The sequence below is a fragment of the Hyla sarda genome, chromosome 1, assembly GCF_029499605.1.
Source record: "Hyla sarda isolate aHylSar1 chromosome 1, aHylSar1.hap1, whole genome shotgun sequence".
Taxonomy (NCBI): Eukaryota; Metazoa; Chordata; class Amphibia; order Anura; family Hylidae; genus Hyla; species Hyla sarda.
The window spans coordinates 175417958-175440247 of record NC_079189.1 but is presented as its reverse complement, the minus strand read 5'-3'; the positions used below and the strand labels follow the sequence as shown (position 1 = coordinate 175440247).

Here is a 22290-nt window from a genome sequence, read left to right as displayed (position 1 = left end):
CACGTCACCGACACCCTGAACCCAGAACTCTTCCTATTGGCTTGAGGTTTTGGCCTGAAAGCTCCAGACCTCACTTACTTGGGTTATTGGACATGAAACAGCCGGCACTCTGTGCTTTCAGGTTGTGTCATGTAATCTTTACAATGTTTGCTGCTTTGTAGTGGGAAAAAAAAGTTTTTAGGATATTGACCGAAATATATGACATAAATGGGGAAACTACAGTATATAGTCCCATGCCTTGTTTGCTAACCTTATAGAAGAAGAATGCTAAACAACTTCATGGCATCTCATGGAGAAAAGAAACATGTACAAACTGACCTTTGAGCCCCATAGCATTCACAGAGGGTTCTTCAGTTGCTTTAAAGGGGTACTCTGGTGAAAACATTTTTTTTTTTAAATCAACTGGTGGCAGAACGTTAAACAGATATTTTAAATAAAAATCTTAATCCTTCCAGTACTTATCAGCTGCTATGTTTCACAGGAAGTTCTTTTCTTTTTGAGTTTCTTTTCTGTCTGACCACAGTGCTCTCTGCTGACACCTCTGTTTGTTTCTGGAACTGTCAAGAGCAGGATAGGTTTGCTATGGTGATTTGCTCCTGTCCTGCTCTTAACAATTCCTGAGGCAGACAGAGGTATCACCAGAAAAGAAATAATTTTAAAAGAAAAGAACTTCCTGTGGAGCATACAGCAGCTGATAAGTACTGGAAGGATTAAGATGTTTTAATAGAAGTAATTTACAAATCTATTTAACGTTCTTGCACCAGTTGATTTAAAGAAAATAGTTTTTCACTGGAGTACCTCTTTAACAACTTTGCTTCAATCTACAGTTTTGTTGATTTATCTGCACCATTATATATATATATATATATATATATATATATATATATATATATACGGTATATATCACTTGAATATATCTCAGGTGCAATACCAGACACAGCCCTTGGATAAAAGTTGCACTGATTCTTAGAAAAAGTACAGACTTTTTTTTTTTTTTTGTAATCTTTCATTCAACCATGTTTGCAAGTATATTAATACTTGTATATAGTAATTCATTTTAGAAATGGGCTGTAGAAGTGCTTGACACTTAATTTGGTATACCAGGAAGGCCCTTAAAGGGGTACTCCCCTGGAAAAAAAATTTTTTAAATGAACTGGTGCCAGAAAGTTAAACAGATTTGTAAATTATTTATATTTAAAAATCTTAATCCTTCCAGTACTTATCATCTGCTATATGCTCCACAGGAAGTTCTTTTCTTTATTAATTTCCTTTCTATCTGACCACAATGCTCTCTGCTGACACCTCTGTCAATTTTAGGAAATGTGCGGAGCAGGATAGGTTTGCTATGGGAATTTGCTCCTACTCCTGACAGTTTCTAAAATGGACAGAGATGTCAGCAGAGAGCACTGTGGTCAGACGGAAAAGAAATTCAAAAAGAAAAGAACTTCCTCTAGGACCTACAGCAGCTGACAAGTACTGGAAGGATTAAGCTTTTTAAATAGAAGTAATTTACAAATCTGTTTAACTTTCTGGCACCAGTTGATTTAAAAAAAAAAATGTTTTCCATTGGAGTACCCCTTTAATATTACAGACCAGACCAAGTGAAAACAAAAAAGAGTGGGATAGAAAACACAATGGGGGAGATTTATCAAAACTGCTGCAGAGGAAATGTTGTTCAGTTGCCCATAGCAACCAATCAGATCACGTCTTTCATTTTTCACAGGCCTTTCTAAAAAATGAAAGAAGCAATCTGATTGGTTGCTATGGACAAGTTTACCTCTGCACAGGTTTTGATTAGAGATGAGCGAACTTACAGTAAATTCGATTCGTCACGAACTTCTCGGCTCGGCAGTTGATGACTTTTCCTGCATAAATTAGTTCAGCTTTCAGGTGCTACCGTGGGCTGGAAAAGGTGGATACAGTCCTAGGAGACTCTTTCCTGGGAATGTATCCACCTTTTCCAGCCCACCGGAGCACCGGAAAGCTGAACTAATTTACGCAGGATAAGTCAGCAACCGCCGAGCCGAGAAGTTCGTGACGAATCTAATTTACTGTAAGTTCGCTCATCTCTAGTTTTGATAAATCCCCCCCCCCCCCCCTCCCAATGTGAATTCATCTAGAGAAAAAAAGCAGACATGGTCGCACATCCACAACATGCCCCTTGATCTAATGCTTCTCAGCAACATTTATTAAACTAACAGGTTATTAATGTACTTTATGATCAATATTATCTGGGAATATTCATTTTTTACTGTTTCGTGTACTGGCTGCCAGCAGGTCTCGATCAAACAAACAAAGTTATTTTAAGTGAGTTAAAAGGTGTAATATTCCTATGTGATTCCACAATGATTCTCTGCTTGTCGGAATGAGGGAAATAGTTCTGTAGCTTCTTGAAAAGCAATTCTGCTGTGGGAATGGTTTCTTCTCCTTTATCAGTAAACTCCCAGCAGTGGCATTAAATATGAAGGACAAATAATAAGCACACAGTGGCTTTTATTCAGCGCTGATCCTAGGACTTCACATATGTAAAATGTGACTTGCAGCACTCTCTTTGAAGCCTAACCACAGCCAGGGTGCTGTAATTGCAGCCTTTGATTGTGCCGACTTTACTTGTGGATTGGGCTGTGCAGCGGCATGCCTGGCTTGGCAAGACTTCAGCGAAAAGCCCCCCAGTGAAGTCTCAGATGTGGGCAGTCCTTATTCTGTGAGCCGCATGCCTGTGGTTTCTTGAAAAGAATCCTGATTTGACCTGTTTTTTCTGCCTACACTAATGTCGGAGTTTCGCAGACTAACCGGGGGGACTTGTGCTCTTTGCTACCTGCTCACGGGCTACAGGTTGCTGGAGTAGATTGTGTCCTTGTACCTATAAAATAGTCCCATCTGTTTATAGACTCTTCATAATGACCTGCTCCTTAAATATCCCGGTCTTCAGGACTAGCGTAGGGCAGGACTTACTAACTTCTCTCTGGAAATGCTTATGTCTTGGAATGTCCCAGCTTTTAGCTATTGACCAGCTTCTTGGAATAATTCCTATATTGTATCTTCAGTATATATATATATATATATATATATATATATATATATATATATACAGTGGTCCCTCAAGTTACAATATTAATTGGTTCCAGGACGACCATTGTATGTTGAAACCATTGTATGATGAGACCATCACTCTATGGAAACCTGGTAATTGGTTCTGAAGACCCCAAAATGTCATCCAAAAATAGGAGAAAAGTGAGGATTAAAGATAAATAAGTAGATAACTAATATAGAAAAAGCAAATCCTTACATATAGAAGTAAGAAAGATCTACTGGGAGCTGTCCGGGCATGCTGGGAGTTGTAGTTTTGCAACAGCTGGATGCACTCTCTTTGGGAAACACTGGTCTATGTAGTGGACAAAAGCTTCTTCAGGGTCCTGTACAGAACACACAATGTCCTAAAAAAAAGGAAAATGGAGCCGCCCTCACCTGATGTCCAAAGGAGCAGCTAACCCTGGAACAGGTAAAAAGTACAGAACATGTAATACCCCCCTGTACTGTAGGGGGCGCTACCAAACATCAGTCAGTGCATGCACTTCAGTAATACAGGTAAAGAGTACAGAACATGTAATACCTCCCTGTACTGTAGGGGGCGCTACCAGACATCAGTCAGTGCATGCACTTCAGTAATACAGGTAAAGAGTACAGAACATGTAATACCTCCCTGTTCTGTAGGGGGCGCTACCAGACACCAGTCAGTGCATGCAGGAATACACAGGTTTTACCAGTGAAATATCCATTCTGATTGGTCGGTTCTTCCAGCCATTGACACGTTTCGCAGATTCCATAGCATTGTATGTTGAGTCTGGTTTCAAGTTACAATGGTCCAAAAAAGACCATTGTATGTTGAAACTATTGTATGTTGAGGCCATTGTAAGTTGAGGGATCACTATATATATATGTATATGTATATATATATATATATATCTTTATACATTATATCTTCAGTTCAGTAGTCATTCTACTATTACTTATTAGACAGTAGGGGAGATTTATCAAGCTGTTCCCATTTTTTATTTTTTTTTGCTGTAGAAACGCGCAATTTTTTGTATTTGGGCAATTTTTTTGCGCCTTTTGCTTATATGCCATTTTAACATAAATGACTGCGAGAAGCAGAATTCCATTTTGACTTAGGCAGTGGAAGATATTTAGTATATGAGTCGTTTTTAACTTAAAGTGGTACTCCACCCCTAGACATCTTATCCCCTATCCAATGGATAGGGGATAAGATGTCTGATCACGGGGGACCAGCTGCTGGGGACCTCCGCTATATAGCATGCGGCACCCACCTGTTTCTGCTCCGGAAGCGCTGGAGGGTCTGGGTCCCGACCACAGGAACGGAAGATCGTGACATCACGACTCCGCCCCCGTATGACGTCACGCCCGCCCCCTCAATGTAAGTCTATGGGAGGGGGCGTGACAGGTATCACGCCCCCTCCCATAGACTGTCATGAAATTTTAGGGCAATAACCTGCACACAGCCTTTACACTGTGTGCAGGTGTTGTGTACAGCAATTATTTTACCTCATATTTGCAGGCTTTCATGATGCTAAAAAGTGCTTTTAATCAAAGCCACTGACGGTCGGATAGGTGTGGTGCGAGATACGCGATGCCACGCCCACTTTGTATCTCAGTGCTGGGACCACTGTGTGATTGAAAACACAGGTCCCAGCGCATGCGCCCTTCAACTAATGTAACGAGCGCGCCACTGCGTGTCATCCAGCAAGCGCTCGCTCCTCCAGCGAGCGCTTGCTCCCGCGCTCTCTGCACCTAGCCCTGCGAAGGCGCACTTAGGAGGACAACAGCGGCGGGAGCGAGCGCTCGTGGGATGACACGCAGCAGCGCGCACTTTACATTAGTTGAAGGGCACATGCGCTGGGAGCTGTGTTTCAATCACACAGCGGTCCCAGCACTGAGATACAAAGTGAGCGTGTGGGTGGGCGTGGTGGCGTGGCGGGGCATCGCGTCACGCATCGCACCACGCCTATCCGACCGTCAGTGGCTTTGATTAAAAGCACTTTTTAGCGTCACGAAAGCCTGCAAATATGAGGTAAAATAATTGCTGTACACAACACCTGCACAGTACTAAGGCTGTGTGCAGGTTATTACACTAACATTTCATGACAGTTGTGCTTTAAATTATTTAACCAATTTAATGTACCAAATCTCATCTCTTTCTAATGTACAATTCTGCCTTTTTGCTATTGAACAGTTTTTCTTTAATATCTCCACCTGCCCGCAGCTGTTAGAATTGTGTATCATTTTTCATTTTAGAAATACAAACCCTTTTTCCATTTTTTCAGTCATTCCGAGTTTGCATTACTCTTTTTATGTTCTGTAAATAGCACAGCGTGGTTAAATTATTTAACCCTTTGACAATGAAAAATTGCTCTGTTTGGTTACTTTAGATTGGGGTGTCTTGTTAAAATAGGAAATCAGCAGTATGATTTTTGGCTTGTGCAACACCACCATTATCCTCAGGTCAAAATTGGCTAAATAACCCTCACCTAGAGTATACTGTTTCACAAGACAAACTGCTTTTGGCGACTTCCAGTGCGTTCTAAGGTAATGAAAAAAAGACGCAATATTTATCAAGTCCTTGCGCCTTTTTGATAAATAAGGTGCGCGGCAGTCAAAAATAACGCAAAAAAAAAACCAACATAAAAAACGGTTCTCACAAACAACATTGATAAATCTCCCCCTGTGTGTCTGCGGTGGAGTTTTGTCTTTTTGCGGGATATTCCCTGGTTCTGTACTGTGTGCTTACCACCTGACTAAAGTCAAGGAAACCGGTTAAGGAGCTACCTGCTATTATCTTTTTCACAGCCTCAATACATCAAATACAAGTTCAGTATAACATTATTTAATAACTTCACCTTCCTACATAAATATAACTTTGCTTGTAATGTTTTTTTTTTATGCATATTCTTATTATTCCATCTAGAAATGGAGCAAAAGTGCTCATTCTATAACATGGGTACTTCTCTAGCATCTGCTTTTTTGCTAACAGAATGATGGCACGGATACATAGTACAGTCTTTGCCTGTGCAGCTCTTCAGTGTCCAAATGGGGAAACTGACTTCCATATTCCCTATTAGGCCATGTTCACACTACGGAATTCTTGCTGAATTCCACGAGCGGAACTCCGCAAGCAGAATTCCGCGGTGTGAACTTAACATTAGTGTGAATGGGTCTCCGCGAGACCCGTTCACACTGCGGAATTTCCGCGGCGCACAATTCCGCCGCTGAAATTGTTCTGCGCAAAGAAAGAACATGTTCATTCTTTGCGCAGATTCCGCGAGCACTGCATAGCCGTCAATGGTGACGGCTCAGTGCCCCGCGGCCCTAGCACTGAAGCAACATCGGTGGCCGCCGCCAGGCAGAATCTCCGCTCCCGACCGGAGATTCCGTAGTGTGAACGAACCCTTGAAGGGGTATTCCAGTAAAAAACTTTTTTTATATATATCAACTGGCTCCAGAAAGTTAAACAGATTTGTAAATTACTTCTATTAAAAAATCTTAATCCTTTCAGTACTTATGAGCTTCTGAAGTTAAGGTTGTTCTTTTCTGTCTAAATCCTCTCTGATGATACCTGTCTTGGGAAACGCCCAGTTTAAAAGAGGTTTACTATGGGGATTTGCTTCTAAACTGGGCGTTTCCCGAGATAGGTGTCATCAGAGAGGATTTAGACAGAAAAGAACAACCTTAATTTCAGAAGCTCATAAGTACTGAAAGGATTAACATTTTTTAATAGAAGTAATTTACAAATCTGTTTAACTTTCTGGAGCCAGTTGATATATAAGAAAAAGTTTTTTCCTGGAATACCCCTTAAAGAGGCTCTTACTCTGGAGTAACCACAACTATTCATCCGGATGGGTCCATGTAATACCACATTCCCCCTGTAGGGTTGCCTCTGCACCAGTTAGTTCTCACTTATTATCCATGTCCTGGGTCCCTGATACAAATTCACTTATACATATCAGCATGCACGATGAAGATTTTATCCACGTCGCCAAGCATACACTTCCCTGTAAACTTCATTAAGCTTAACAGATGTCATACAGGCTTAATGAAATGTTCTGAAATTCTGAGGTTACAACTCCACCCTTCATATATGCAAAGATCCAAACCAAGGAGATCAGCAAATTTAATCCCATGGAAAGCGACACTCTCCTAGACAACTAATAATCCTCTATTCCCATGGCTGGACAGATTCCTGAGTTTCTCCTGACCTCTTGGCTTCTTTCACCTCTCAAGTATGCTGTAACTTTTTATCCGCAGATACTAAACTTGTCTAATTTACAGATTTTTTTTAAGACTATAGGTGATTTCTTTCCCATTTTATTATATACATATATATATATATATATATATATATATTTATAACTGTTGATTACAAAATACATCTAGAACATATTTGTAATGTTTCCCAGATTATTCGGGTTATTTAGAATCTCATTGTCATTATGTGGCATCGGGGCCAACAATCTACATCCTATATTGTTACACACCTGATACCATCAGTATAGGAGAATTAGTCATCCACTTCAGTGTGATGTCATAACAATAGGTGCAGGCAACATTCATCAGCCAGTCTCCACTAGGATTCAATTGTGACATAATATACCGTATTTTTCGCCATATAAGACGCTCCGGCATATAAGACGCACCCAATTTTAAAGGATGTAAATCTAGAAAAAAAAGATTCTGAACCTTCAACTGCGGACCTCCAGATGTTGCAAAACTACAACTCCCAGCATGCCCGGACAGCCGTTGGCTGTCCGGGCATGCCAGGAGTTGTAGTTTTGCAACATCTGGAGGTCCGCAGGTTGAAGACCACTGGTATAAGAGGTAATACGTGTCCCCGCCGCTCTGGACCCATGGCCGCTGCCCTGGATGTCGCCCTCCATCGCTGTCGCCGCGTCCCCGGGGTGTCCCCGTCACTCCGGAACGTTTCTGCTGCCCGGTATCCTCGCTCTCCGTCGCTGCCATCATGTCGCTACACACGCCGCTCCTATTGGATGATGGGACGGCGTGCGTGACAACGTGATGACGACTAAGGAGAGCGCCAGCCATGCAGGGGATCCCGGCACGGAGCAGACACCGAGGAGGATTTCAACGCGGCGGTCCCGAACGGGTCGGGTTAGTGTCACTTTCGCTTCAGACGCGGAGGTCAGCTTTGATCGTCGCGTCTGAAGGGTTAATACATGGCATCACCGCGATCGGTGATGTCCTGTATTAGCCGCGGGTCCCGGCCGTTGATGGCCGCAGGGACCGCCGCAATAGGACAGGTTTTAATGTGTATTTGCCGTATAAGACGCACCAACCCCCCCCCCCCCCCCCAGTTTTGGGGAAGAAAAAGTGTGTCTTATACGGCGAAAAATACGGTAAATTGTAAACCTATGAGACACCAGGAGAATTATTGGTCATTCGTAGGTTAACAGTTTACATTATGTCAAAATTCAGCCCGTGAAGCTGTTCCTATCTGCTAGAACTAAATGTTTCCATTCTCTAATAGTACAAAAAATGTACATTCAAATTTGTGAGTGAAAAGACAAGTAAATAACACAAGGCAATGTTCCAAGAATGGAACAGAAAACTGTAAATAATGGTGGTGCTGGATCCCTTACATGCCAGAAACCAATGGTGCCCTACCAGTCCCATTGACTTTATTGAGGTCTGGGTTCCCATCATGGTTTCAGGACATTTACTGGACAAAAAGCAGAACTCCATTCTGCACTATTTTGCCTGAATTTTTTGACAGAATTTGTTACGGAGTCACCTAATGGAACTTCCTATGTAGATGCCTTAGGAACATGTTGAAGCTCTAATCTGATGTACTGTGTAATCCTATATGCGCTGCTGGAAGTAATCAAATAGTTTATTGCATTATTTAAATAACCAAAAGACACCAGGGCCCTGGCACTGTTATCCCGCTAATCCAAATAAGTGAGAAGGGGGAAAAACCTCAAAACAGGAAACTACAAAAGATTGTGAAAGCAAGCACCTAAATAAAATGTCCCTGTTCATATGGTAAATGAATCTGGTGGTTACTGAATCCACAAGGATAGGCTTCTATCACCATAGAGCGGTACCGATTCATTGGCAAAACAATTCTTGCAATACCTCGCAGATTTACAACGCACACATAGGCCCAGATTTATCAAACTGTGTGAGAGAAAAAGGTGATTTATTTTTTCCACAGCGACCAATCACAGTTCAGCTAACGAGCTCTGGTAAAGTGAAAGCTGAGCTGTGATTGGTTGCTGTGGGGAAATCTCTCCACTTTTTCTCTCACACAGTTTGATAAATCTTGGCCTATGGAGTGATTTTCCCACAGCAGCCAATCACAGCTCAACTTTCACTTTACCAGAGCTTGTTAGCTGAGCTGTGATTGGTTGCTGTGGAAAAAATAAATCTTTTTCTTTCTCTCACACAGTTTGATAAATCTGGGCCATAGTATCTGAATATTATAGACTGATTGTTGATGTTTTATTTTGTATTTGTATTCAACAAACAGTTTTATATTACTGTGTAAAAGCTTTGGGGGAGATTTATCAGAAGAGATGCAGAGAGTAGTGGAGCAGTTGCCCTCAGCAACCAATCAGATAACTTCTTACATTTTTCAGAGGCCTTTTTAGAAATGAAAGAAGCAATCTGATTGGTTGCTATGGGCAACTGATCATTTGAGGTGTCGGCACCCAGCCGACTAGCAATTGATGGCCTATTCTGTGGAATATCCTAGAAAACCCCTGTAATGTTGTAATAAGCCTTTTTATAAGTGTAAATGATGTATATATTATTGTCGTGAAGCGCTTTTCAGTTTAGAGTCGCCATTTAAAAATTGAGCAGTACATTAAGGGCACAGTTAGAGGGGTTGTCCAAAATGTGGGCTTTGTGACCATTGCGACATGCCATCACATGACCACATTATCCATTTATCCATTTGAAGCCATTGTACTAAGGACTTATCTTTAGTAAACACAAAACCCTATATTGTAACGTGCAACATGCAGTAATAGTGCCACCTTTTGTACCCCACATAGTAATAGTGATCCTGTCAGTGCCCCCTACTAGAAAATCATATTTTTACCAAAAAAATAGTCATCCAGACTGAAGAAGAGAGTGGGCCGGGCACGGAATAGGTTCTCCTCTGGCACAGCACGTGGCTCCTGTTTGCTGATGCTTGGAGGTAGAGGAGGAGGTTGCATGCTAGGAGTAGAGAATACTCTTGAGTCTGACTGATGCAGTATTGATGCAGCAGATGTTGCAAAGAATGAGCGCAGGTGACACAAACAGGCTTCTGTGAAGATGGGGGCACTGGACAATTATCCACTCTGCCCCCCTTCCACAGTGCCAGCCTTACCATCCCTATGTACAATAATCATACAGTAAAGAGAAATGATTCCTGTCTTGCAAATCTTTAAATGGGCACTGTCATTAAATCATTTTCTGCATATGATACAGCAGGTAAAATATATAAGATTTGTAATTTACTCCCTGTAATTTTTTTTTATTTTTGTCCCTTTCATGGCCTTATAAATCTGACCAATCAGATCTTCGTTCTGGTCCAGACTGCATTCTGACTGCTCAAAAGCACAGAATTTGGTCTCCTCCTGATCTGGCAGGAGACCAAACTCAGGGAGTGCGGCCTAGCCATAGGCAGTGAATAGCACTGCCTGTTTGTGCTTTTGAGCAGATGGAATGTGGTCTGGACCAGAAGGGAGACCCCTAGTGGCCAGATTTATAAGGCCATGAAAGTCACCTAAAAAGACTTTTTTTCAAATCTTATTTATTTAACCTGGTGTATCATATGGAAAAAACTTTTTTTTATGACAGTGCCAGTTTAAGGACACAAACGTCAAACCTGATCTTACATTTATTCCCATTCAGGCCACATTTGTGACTGGCAATAATGCTCATCATGTACTTTGAATTGTACATTCTTTACACTTAAATTCCCAGGGCCAAAGCAATGCTATCACTAGGTCTTTTAATTCCTTGAGATTTCATGGCCCCTCTCTCATTGGAGCGGTCTGGAGCAGATCTGCCATAGTTATTATAACCTCCTGACTTCAAAGGCAGCATACAGAGAAATGGTCTAAACACAGCAGAGCTGTATTTCTCTCGGTGTAGCAGACATTCCTGGCTCCTAATCTGCTGCAGCTCTGAATCACAGCTCTTGTATCAGGCTGCTGTGAACCTACGGCCCTGGCGCCTCCGGGACATTCCTCAACAGGAAGCCCAATGTTTTAATGTTAGGCTGAGAGGAAAACCTTCCCAGGAAGAGCAACCTGGACCAAACCCTTTGAACGTCTGGGATGAAAGGCTGAAAGTAAATAAAATCTGTGGGGTGCTCTTGTGCTTCTGCAAAGTTCTCTTGGATAGAGTTAACTCTTCTTATAGTAAAGCCGTCAAGACTGCCCTCAACTGCAGGAAAATTGGGCTGTGCCACCATTTTGATAGATAGATTTGAGATAAATAGATAGATAATTATAGATAGTTAGATAGATGATAGACAGCTAATGATAAATATATAGATAGATAGATAATGATAAATAGATAGATTTGAGATAGATATATAGATAGATAATGATAGAGCGATAGATAATTATATATAAGATAGATAGATAGATAGATAGATAGATAATGATAGAGCAATAGATAATTATATATAAGATAGATAGATAGATAATGATAGAGCGATAGATAATTATATATAAGATAGATAGATGGATAATGATAGATTTATAAGATAGATAGATAATGATAGATTTATAAGATAGATAGATAATGATAGATATATAAGATAGATAGATAATGATAGATATATAAGATAGATAGATAATGATAGATTTATAAGATAGATAGATAGATAATAATAGATATATAAGATAGATAGATAGATAATGATAGATTTATAAGATAGATAGATAGATAATGATAGATATATAAGATAGATAGATAGATAATGATAGATTTATAAGATAGATAGGTAGATAATGATAGATATATAAGATAGATAGATAGATAATTATATATAAGATAGATAGATAATGATAGATTTATAAGATAGATAGATAGATAATGATAGATATATAAGATAGATAGATAGATAGATAGATAGATAATGATAGATTTATAAGATAGATAGATAGATAATGATAAATATATAAGATAGATAGATAGATAATTATATATAAGATAGATAGATAATGATAGAGCGATAGATAATTATATATAAGATAGATAGATGGATAATGATAGATTTATAAGATAGATAGATAATGATAGATTTATAAGATAGATAGATGATAATGATAGATATATAAGATAGATAGATAGATAGGCTTTCGTGACTGAAACGTCACAAAACATGCTGTTTCACATGCTGTTGTGCAAATGGAACAGACAACAGCAATTAGCAAGACACCCACCATAAAGGAGTGCTTCTGCAGGTGGTGACCACAGACCACTTCTCAGTTCCTATGCTTCATAGCTGATGTTTTGGTCACTTTTGAATGCTGGCGGTGCTTTCACTCTAGTAGTATCATGAGATGGATTCTACAACCCACGCAAGTGGCTCAGGTAGTGCAGCTCATCCAGGATGGCACATCAATGCGAGCTGTGGCAAGAAGGTTTGCCGTGTCTGTCAGCATAGTGTCCAGAGCATGGAGGCACTACCAGGAGATAGGCCAGTGCATCAGGAGATGTGGAGGAGGCCGTAGGAGGGCAACAACCCAGCAGCAGGACCACTGGAGCACTGCCAGAGCCCTGAAAAATGACCTCCAGCAGGCCACAAATGTTCATGTGTCCACTAAAACGGTCAGAAACAGACTCCATGAGGGTGGTATGAAGGCCTGACATCCACAGGTGAGGGTTGTGCTTACAGCCCAACACTGTGCAGGACGTTTGGCATTTGCCAGAGAACACCAAGCTTGGCAAATTCGCCACTGGTGCCCTGTGCTCTTCATAGATGAAAGCAGGTTCACACTGAGCACATGTGACAGACATGACAGAGTCTGGAGACGCCATGGAGAACGTTCTGCTGCTTACAACATCCTCCAGCATGACCTGTTTGGCGGTGGGTCAGTAATGGTGTGGGGTGGCATTTCTTTGGGGGGGCCGCATAGCCCTCCATGTGCTTGCCAGAGGTAGCCTGACTGCCATTAGGTACCAAGATGAGATCCTCAGACCCCTTGTGAGACCATATGCTGGTGCGTTTGGCCCTGGGTTCCTCCTAATGCAAGACAATGCTAGACCTCATGTGGCTGGAGTGTGTCAGCAGTTCCTGCAAAAGAAAGGCATATATGCTATGGGCTGGCCCGCCTGTTCCCCAGACCTGAATCCAATTGAGCACATCTGGGACATCATGTCTCGCTCCATCCACCAACACCACGTTGCACCACAGACTGTGCAGGAGTTGGCGGATGCTTTAGTCCAGGTCTGGGAGGACATCCCTCAGGAGACCACCCGCCACCTCATCAGGAGCATGCCCAGGCATTGTAGGGAGGTCATATGGGCACGTGGAGGCCACACACACTACTGAGCCTCATTTTGACTTGTTTTAAGGACATTACATGATTTTGAGTGTGACTCCATATCCAGACCTTTATGGGTTGATAAATTTGATTTCCATTGATAATTTTTGTGTGATTTTGTTGTCAGCACTTTCAACTATGTAAATTCGAAAGTATTTCATACGATTAGTTCATTCATTCAGGTCTAGGATGTGTTATCTTAGTGTTCCCTTTATTTTTTTTTTCAGCAGTGTATATTAATCATGTAGATATAAAATAGATAGATTTTCTAAAGGAATTGCTTTAAGACTGTACAATCTGTGCATAATTCATACACCGTTATGCCAGTTTGATTCATATTTTGACTGTCAGGTAGACACATAGACATACATGCAGTAAGAGCTCCCTCGTGTGTCTGTACGCCATTTTTAATAGTAGTAGTTTGTCTTTATCTTGCATCATCCCTTGACTAGAATGTTGGCCTATCTTCCAGTAGGTTGCATAAATGTATACTGTAAAAAACCATGTGTTGATAATTCCATTTTTGCCATTTTATAGTAAAACACTCAAAATAAAAAGGTGGTAACAGACTTGTATGAGACAAATTGACATCATGAAGATGTATAGAAATTACAAATTACATTTCATTATTATGAAATATTATGCACTTACCTTTACTTACCTTCTATTCTTTGCAGGGGGGAAAAAGAATTCTTTCTCAGCGTGTAAAGCAAAGGCAGCCACGGCGGGAGGACTCTTGGAGATGGAAGCTTGTTAAACCCCCCAACTTCTCCATTAACAGTAACACAATCCCCAAGGAGTCTACTATTGACATTGAAATGCCACTGCTAGAGACACTGTACCGTATAGACAATCACTGCCTGTAGTTTGGCACCACTGGTACCCGGGGGCCTTCATGTACCACAGCTAGATCCACGAGGATGGAAAACATTGCAAGAATCATCAGGATACATTAATATCCATCACATTCATACTTCCTACGTGCAGTATTCACTGCATACGTGAAGTTCTTGAAGTGACCCAGCCACAGACCAAACAGAGTTCTAACATTGGACATAAACCATGGACAAAGCAAACCTCTTTTATTTAAGAATGGAGCAAAAGGATCAATTTTGTATTTTGTTTCTTCTTTTTATCATTGTATTGTTTATCTCCATAAAACTTGAATGCTTTTATATATCAGATTTAGGATTGATTGATGTATATTTTATTAGTCAGGATATAAAATAATTTCCTGTCCCCAGCCCCACTTTCTGCAAAAACAAACAAAAAAAAAATATTGTGATTTGCTTTTCTGCACGAAAATGTCTTTTTTTTTTTTTTTTTTTTTAATTCTTTATTTACTTAGGGATGGATAGGCAGCCTTTGATGCTTCCATTGTGAAAAGGGTCATATGGAAATATAATGTATTAAAAATATATAAAGAAGAGTTGTTTTTGCAGAGACAATATATGACATTGATGTCGAGGTTATATATTGGTAAGACAAGTAGGTATCCTTAAATTCTTAAATGTTATTTTAGGAAATTAAAGGGGTACTCCGGTGCTTACACATCTTATCCCCTATCCAAGGGATTTGGGATAAAATGCCTGATCGCGGGAGTCCCGCCGCTGGGGACCCCCGTGATCAGTCTGATTACCGACGACCACGCGGCCGGCGGCGTGTGACGTCACGCCCCCGCCCTGTGTGACGTCACGCTCTGCCCCTCAATGCAAGCCTACGGGAGGGGGCGTGACAGCTGTCACACACCCTCCCGTAGGCTTGCATTGAGGGGCGGAGCGTGACATCACACGGGGGCGTGACATCACACGCCGCCCACCCTGTGGTCGCCGGTAATCAGTCCCGGAGCGAACACGCTTCGGGGACAGATTACAAACGGGTGCCGCGTGCAAGATTCCGGGGGTCCCCAGCGGCGGGACTCCCGCGATCAGGCATCTTATCCCCTATCCTTTGGATAGGGGATAAGATGTGTAAGCAACGGAGTACCCCTTTAAGGGTGCTCTTACATGGTAATTTGTGGAAAATGCATAAATTAGGAAGAAGTTTAGTAGCCACAACCTATAATTAGTTCAGTATACAATATACAGTCAATTAAACCTACTTGTTCCCAAGGTCAGTTATAGAAGAATAAGTCCGTGTTCACACTAGCGTCCATTTATAACACAGCCAAAACAGCAAGGCTGGATATGTTTAAATAAATCCTGATGGGTCCTATTGTATTATAATGGCTTTTAAGAACTATTTTTGCTGTCAGTAATATTGGAAATGCTGATGGCAGGCCCACAAATCAAGTGTGAACAGACTGTTATCCACTGACTTTATGTAGCCATTGTTTTGCTAAAGAAGGAATACATCATTCAGCCCAGATGGCATGCCAAAGGTTGACCTCCTATAAGCTCATGGCTGGCACTCATTAATGTTGTTGTACATTGCATTGTGCTATCTTTCTTATTAGTTGTGCAGAAGGTGACAATAAGAAGATGCATTTCATGTCACTTGCCATAAATAGTATAATCTAACTGCAGTCCTCTGCTAGCCCCATCTTTGCTTCTTCAAGAGAATTTCAAGATGATCCCTTATTTTTCACAAATAACCATGACCTCTGTCTTTTATCTGTTTGTATTATGTCAAACACATATTTAATATATAATTAATCTTGGTAGAAGACGTGCAGAGTCTTAGATTTGGCCCATTTGGAGAACCATGCCATCAGTCACAAGGAAAGGGTGATGCAGTTTTGTGTATTACTCCTCAATATTTTATGAAAAAAAGAGCCCAGCACTTGGATTCATTGTTACAATGTAAAATGTTCTGTATCGTAGTTGTATTTTTTTTTCTTCTGCTAACCTATAGTGGGATTTGATGCCAGTTGTAAAAAAAAATAAGAATTTTGATGTGTCCCTTTATTGATAGCAAAGTAAAGGCTTTGCAGAAAAAAATGTCAATTCAATTCAATTATTTTTGGTCATTCCAATATGAGTTAATGTGCTGAGCATATGTTTTAAAAAAATAAATAAAAAGCTTTGTAATAAAACAGAAAAAAATACTATACTATTTGTTGCTAAGGAAATCCATGGTGTGGTCTTTTTATTTATATGAGTTACATTATTTATCACACACATGCCAACACGTGTTTTGACCTACTACCCGGACCTGTAGTTACAGAATAAATGCAAAGATGGTGTACACATTTTTAGAATGTGGGAAGCTGTGGTTAAAGGGTTTCTTTTGAAATTCAAGTATACCTACAGAGTTGTTCTTCCACCAGTTCTGCATAGTTGCGGGGATGTAGCCCACACTTGGTGGTCTGGTTACTGAGGCAACCATACGATGCCCAGGGAGTTCCTATGCACAAACCCTTTTCTAAGTATGACTCATGCATGGAACTCGGCCTAGGCAACCCCAGTGCCCACCAAACTTAACAAAAGGTACACTTTGAACATTGATGATCTGTCCTAAGCATATGAAAACTTAAAGAGTACCTGTCATGATCTTGATACATTTTGTAATCCTCCCAGTTCATTGCCCCCATCATGATAGACCACCCCCTGCCTTTAGTTTTTTAGTTTTCTACCTTTATATTGCTCTGTATTTTCTGCTCAGTCAGATTCACAGACTGAGAATGGGCGTTACCCAGCAGCCATGACATCATTTGAAGCCATACAGGGGAGAACTTCCTCCCTCACTCTGCTACACACAGCCCAGAGCTGTTCAGTGTGAGAGGAGCTATGATTGGCTAAGGCTGCACACACCACCCTCAGCACTCCAGACTGCATTTCCTGATTTTGCACTTCTGCCAGGCCAGCAGGAGTCCAAATTCTGTGCAAGAGATGGAGGGAAATGTGCTCTGGATAAGTAGGGAGACACCTAGTGGCAGCTTTTTTAAACACAAAACAGAAATCTTACATTAGAAAGATTTTTTTATTTACCATAAGTGTACAAACAAAAATTTGTTTTAATGATAGTGCCCATTTAAAAACAGCTCCAATATGTAAGAGTATGGGCAAGACAACTACTTACCTATTCTCCTCAGGTACAACCGTGGTATTGGCCACAACATGTGGTTTTGCAGTTGTTCAGATGAATGTAGCTCCCACAGCAGCCTTTTCTAACAGAATGCTGTTTATGGAAGCAATGCATAGGTAGAGTAGGTAGCCTTTATTGCGGACAATGGGGGAGATTTATCAAAACCTGCACACAGGAAAAGTTGACCAGATGTCCATAGCAACCAATCAGATTGATTCTTTCATTTAGAGAAAGGGCCTCTCAAAAATGAAAGAAGCAATCTGATTGGTTGCTATGGGCAACTAGTCAACTTTTCCTCTACACAGGTTTTGATACATTTCCCCCAATGTGTTTCAGGCTCGATTAGTCCCTTTTTTAGGCCAAAACATGAAATGGCCTCAAACATTTCTTTATATACATAAACAGATACAAATGGCCCAGAAATAATCAACATTAACAAATGTTACCTACAGTTAAAAAATAAATAGATGAATAAAGTTATGTATTTAAACATATACCATCAGCATCAAACATAAGCAAATATTTAGTAAATCCTAATAGCAAACATTAAAAGGATACAAGCAAAGGTTATGAGTAAAGGACAAGGTGTGTAGCAGTTCAATAAGAGTCTATGGGAGGCTGAAGATTGAGAGCTAATCGGTGTTGGTGTATTGAGTATAAAGGGTCCAGAAGATCACTAAATATTTGCAAATGTTTAAAGGGGTAGTTCGGAGAAATACAGCTGATCCCCTATCCACAGGAAAGGGGATGTGTCTCTTTGCAAGGAGTCCAACCACTGGGACCATTCCACAATCTCCTGCCTGACACCCCAGCTTTCTGAGAGGAGCATGTGCTACAGATGGCACATGCTTTATTAGTTTTCTATGGGAGCACATGTAGCACACGCTCCTCTCAGAGAGAGGCAGGAGACCTCGGGGGGTCCAGTGGTTAGACCTCCCCGTAATCAGACACTTCACCCCTATCCTGTGGATAGAGGATAAGTTGTTTTTTGCCGGACTACCCCTTTTATGTTAATGTTATATTTGTTATACATTTATTTGTCAATATTCATTACTTGTATGTAACATTAATATGTTAATTGTTTTCAAGGTCATATGCACCTGTGTATGTACAGTATATAAGAACTATGTGAGGCAATTGTATGTGTGGACCTGACAAAGGGAACGCTATGGGCTTACAGCAACTTTCAATAGATTTAGATTGACTGAACTTTATAGTCTTTCTCAAAGCATCTTAAATAGTTTATTATACTGTGGTTGGAGTGGTAGACATTTTGAAGTATGTGCATTCCTTGGTCTTACCATGGTCTTTACTTGAGATAAAATCTTCTGCCATCCGATTCCTTACCAACATCTATCCCAATTCTGTATAGAAAAACAATAAATAGGATGAATTGCTCAACTCTACACACCCCAAACTCTAATCCAGACATTTCCGAAAGCTGTGTTCATGAAGAGTGTTTCTCGGCACTTCTGAAAAGAGACTCAATCCAGTAAGTACGAGCTACTTTACAGGAAGGTATATAAAACTTATAACCGCTTTTTACAAAACAGTAAATTGATACTCCGAGTAGACAAAATGGCACCTAATAATATAGACCAGACCTGAGACACTGGAAAGTATAAGTCTAACTACAACTCAATGTCATCCTTTACCTGACGTCCCTACAATGTACAAAGAGCTGAAACCCAGCCCTTGGCTGCAGAGTGCAGACTATGATTGTCCTGTGGTCAGGAGAACTGGCAGTGACTGCCTCTGCCAACTCATTGACTGTCAAATGATATCCGCCGTGTTCTTAAAGAATGGTAAATAGATCTGGGAAGTGGGACAGAAAACTGCAAGATCCAAAAAAAGCAGAGAACACTGACTGGAAATAAAATGTTTTGCTTATATCCTTGGCTTGAAAATGGCTGACCAAGTTAAAAAAAAATGTTCCTCCTAAAACAAACAGCTATTTCAGGCCTTAATATAGACACTCGCCATAAATGCCTGTTACAGGCACATGTGCCACTTAGTGGCTGCCTAGAACATACAGCTGTGTGATCAAATGACATTTAAGTGACACTTACATTGCCAGATATTTTCATTAAGAGCTTTACATGGACAGGAAGGTTTATGTGTTACTGTTGCTTTTATATTGACAACATATTCTGCAGTACAGTACTGTACAGATATTGTTATTACTTACATCAATCCCTGTGCCCTATGCGCTAAGATTCACTTTCTCACACACATTCACAAGTGGGTCAATTTAATCTTAAAGAGGTACTCTGGTGGCAAAAAATAATTCTGTTTAACTGTTGCCAGAAACATTTTTCTTTAAAGGGGTACTCCACTGGAAAACATCTTTTTTGTAATCAACTGGTGCCAGAAAGTTAAACAGATTTGTAAATTTCATCTATATATAAAAATCTTAACCCTTCCAATACTTATCAGCTGCTGTATACTACAGAGAAAGTGGTAGTTGTGTCAGGAACTGTCCAGAGCAGGATAGGTTTGTTTGTTCCTGCTCTGGACAGTTCCTGATATGGACAGAGATGTCAGCAGAGGGCACTGTGGTCAGACAGAAAAGAACTTCACAACTTTCTCTGCAGTATACAGCAGCTGATAAGTACTGGAAGGATTAAGATTTTTAAATAGAAGTAATTTACAAATCTACCGTATTTAACTTGTTGGCACCCGTTGATTTAAAAAATTAGTTTTACAGCTGAGTACCCCTTTAAGCCAATTTCACCTATCAGTCTAGGAGGAAACTAAAGTACCCAGAGTTACTCCATGCAGATGTTGGGCTTTTCAGAGTCGAAGGACAAAGGTACTACCCAAAGTTATTGTAAGCATCGGAGGTCATGCATACTGTATAGCCATATTATACCTCTGCACTAGCTTCAAGTTTAACTTTAATGCTATTAAACTCTAGTGGCGCTGCCGAGCGTTGTGACCCTCCAGCTCACAGCAACCCAGGACTGAAGAGTGCCACACACACAACAATTTTATCACAATGGCTCAGACTATTTTATAAAATTTTGGACAGCCTTTGACTGTCTAGTTCTAGTTTTACTCCGATGTCCGATGCGCCTCAATCTTGGCACAGCATGTTGCATTTTAGGCCACACCAGCTCCCTCGTGAGGTCACCTCCCCCCCCCCCCCCCCACCACTAAGCCATTCTCCTTGTTTAGTGAGGCGCAAAATGAGTTTAAAACATATAACAAATGTGTATTAAATGAAAATTCAGCACACTACACCAAGATGTTCCAACGTTAGGCACAATTTAAGAAAAAAAGAAAAGCTAATCTTTTATATCTGAAGAAGGAAAACCATAAAATTGACCTCTTACACCTCTTCCAGATATAATAAGGGCTGCCTAAGGCAAAACAAAAGTCAATAAGCAAAACAAGACATGAACTGTGCCGATCAATCCACAACAGGCTTTTTGAAAATGTCTGGCACCACTACCTCCCATAGTGCTATAGCTGGTAGTTTTATTTGTTCTCCGAACTGGTCTCCTCCCCCTTAGGCTCCATTACCTAAGGGCAAACAGGTTCATCTTCTTTTAGGATGGGTGCTAGCATCCACGGTCAATGTTTGCTGATTCTGCTTTGCCACAGCCATGAGTCTGTCCGCAGCTCCTAGCACTGCAACCCATAAGCCTTCAAAAGCCAAGAGCAAAAGAGCACACACCATACAAATATAACCTACATTCATACAAGTATAAAATAACAAAACAGTTAACAAAATCCCACAGAGGCCAAGCCCTAAGGAAACAACCCTATAGCATTATCCCTCCTCCACCAAACTTTGTATTTGGCATGAAGGGATGACCTTGGTAGGCCACAATTCTTAGGTAAACCCTTCTGCCCAGGGTATGCCAAAAAAAACATTCCCCACACCATTATTCTACCTCCACCTATTGACATCATTGCATGAGAAAATTCCACAGGGTGGGTGGTTTCCGATTTTCTGGCCCCAGCTAGACTAGTATCGATAGACCAGGCCTTGTTAAAGGTCACACTTATGATATAGATATTCAAATATGGATTCACACTGAAGCTGATCCACATTAAACCTTCTGATTTGAATTTATTCTGTACTATGGGGTCACGTGTCTAATTTCCATACAGGAAAACTCCAGTGGTGAAAGGCAGGTGCCTTTAAAGGGGTACTCCACTGCCCCAGCATCTGGAATATTTAGATCCGAATGCTGGGTGGGGGCTGCGGGGGTCGTGATGTCATGGCCACGACCCCTCATGACATCATGCCACACCCCCTCAATGCAAGTCTCTGTGATGGGGCGTGACGACCGTCATGCCCCCTCCCATAGACTTGCATTGAGGGGGTGTGGCATGACATCATGAGGAGGCGTGGCATGATGTCACAAGGGGCATGGCTGTGACATCATGACCCCCGCAGCCCCCACCCAGTGTTCGGACCTAATTGTTCCGGTCGCTGGGGCAGTGGAGTACCCCTTTAATAATGTGGCCATTCAGCGTTTATCTTGCTAATATGCTTTGGTACTCAAGGAAACCAATAGAAACATAAAGAGAATATACTGTAGAAAGTCCTTACAGAAGACTAGTTGGAATGAAACCCTTGCTCTTCATGCTATAGTTAAAGGGGTACTCCACTGGAAAACATTTTTTTTTTTTTAAATCAACTGGTGCCAGAAAGTTAGATAGATTTGTAAAT

General features: G+C 40.9%; 1 protein-coding gene across 3 annotated transcripts in view; it reads left to right on the top strand.

Moving 5' to 3' along the window:
* The window catches only part of LEF1 (lymphoid enhancer binding factor 1), a 102456-nt gene extending 87239 nt beyond the window's left edge, over positions 1–15217 (top strand). For 2 of the 3 annotated variants that reach the window (XM_056564402.1, XM_056564394.1), the window contains one exon: positions 14258–15216. In XM_056564402.1, coding sequence (XP_056420377.1) covers positions 14258–14337 — 80 coding nt within the window. In that variant the 3' untranslated portion in view covers positions 14338–15216. Of the gene's footprint in view, positions 1–14257 lie in introns of all 3 variants that reach the window. The other variant, XM_056564387.1, reaches the window with a different exon arrangement.
* The last annotated feature ends 7073 nt before the right edge of the window (positions 15218–22290 follow it).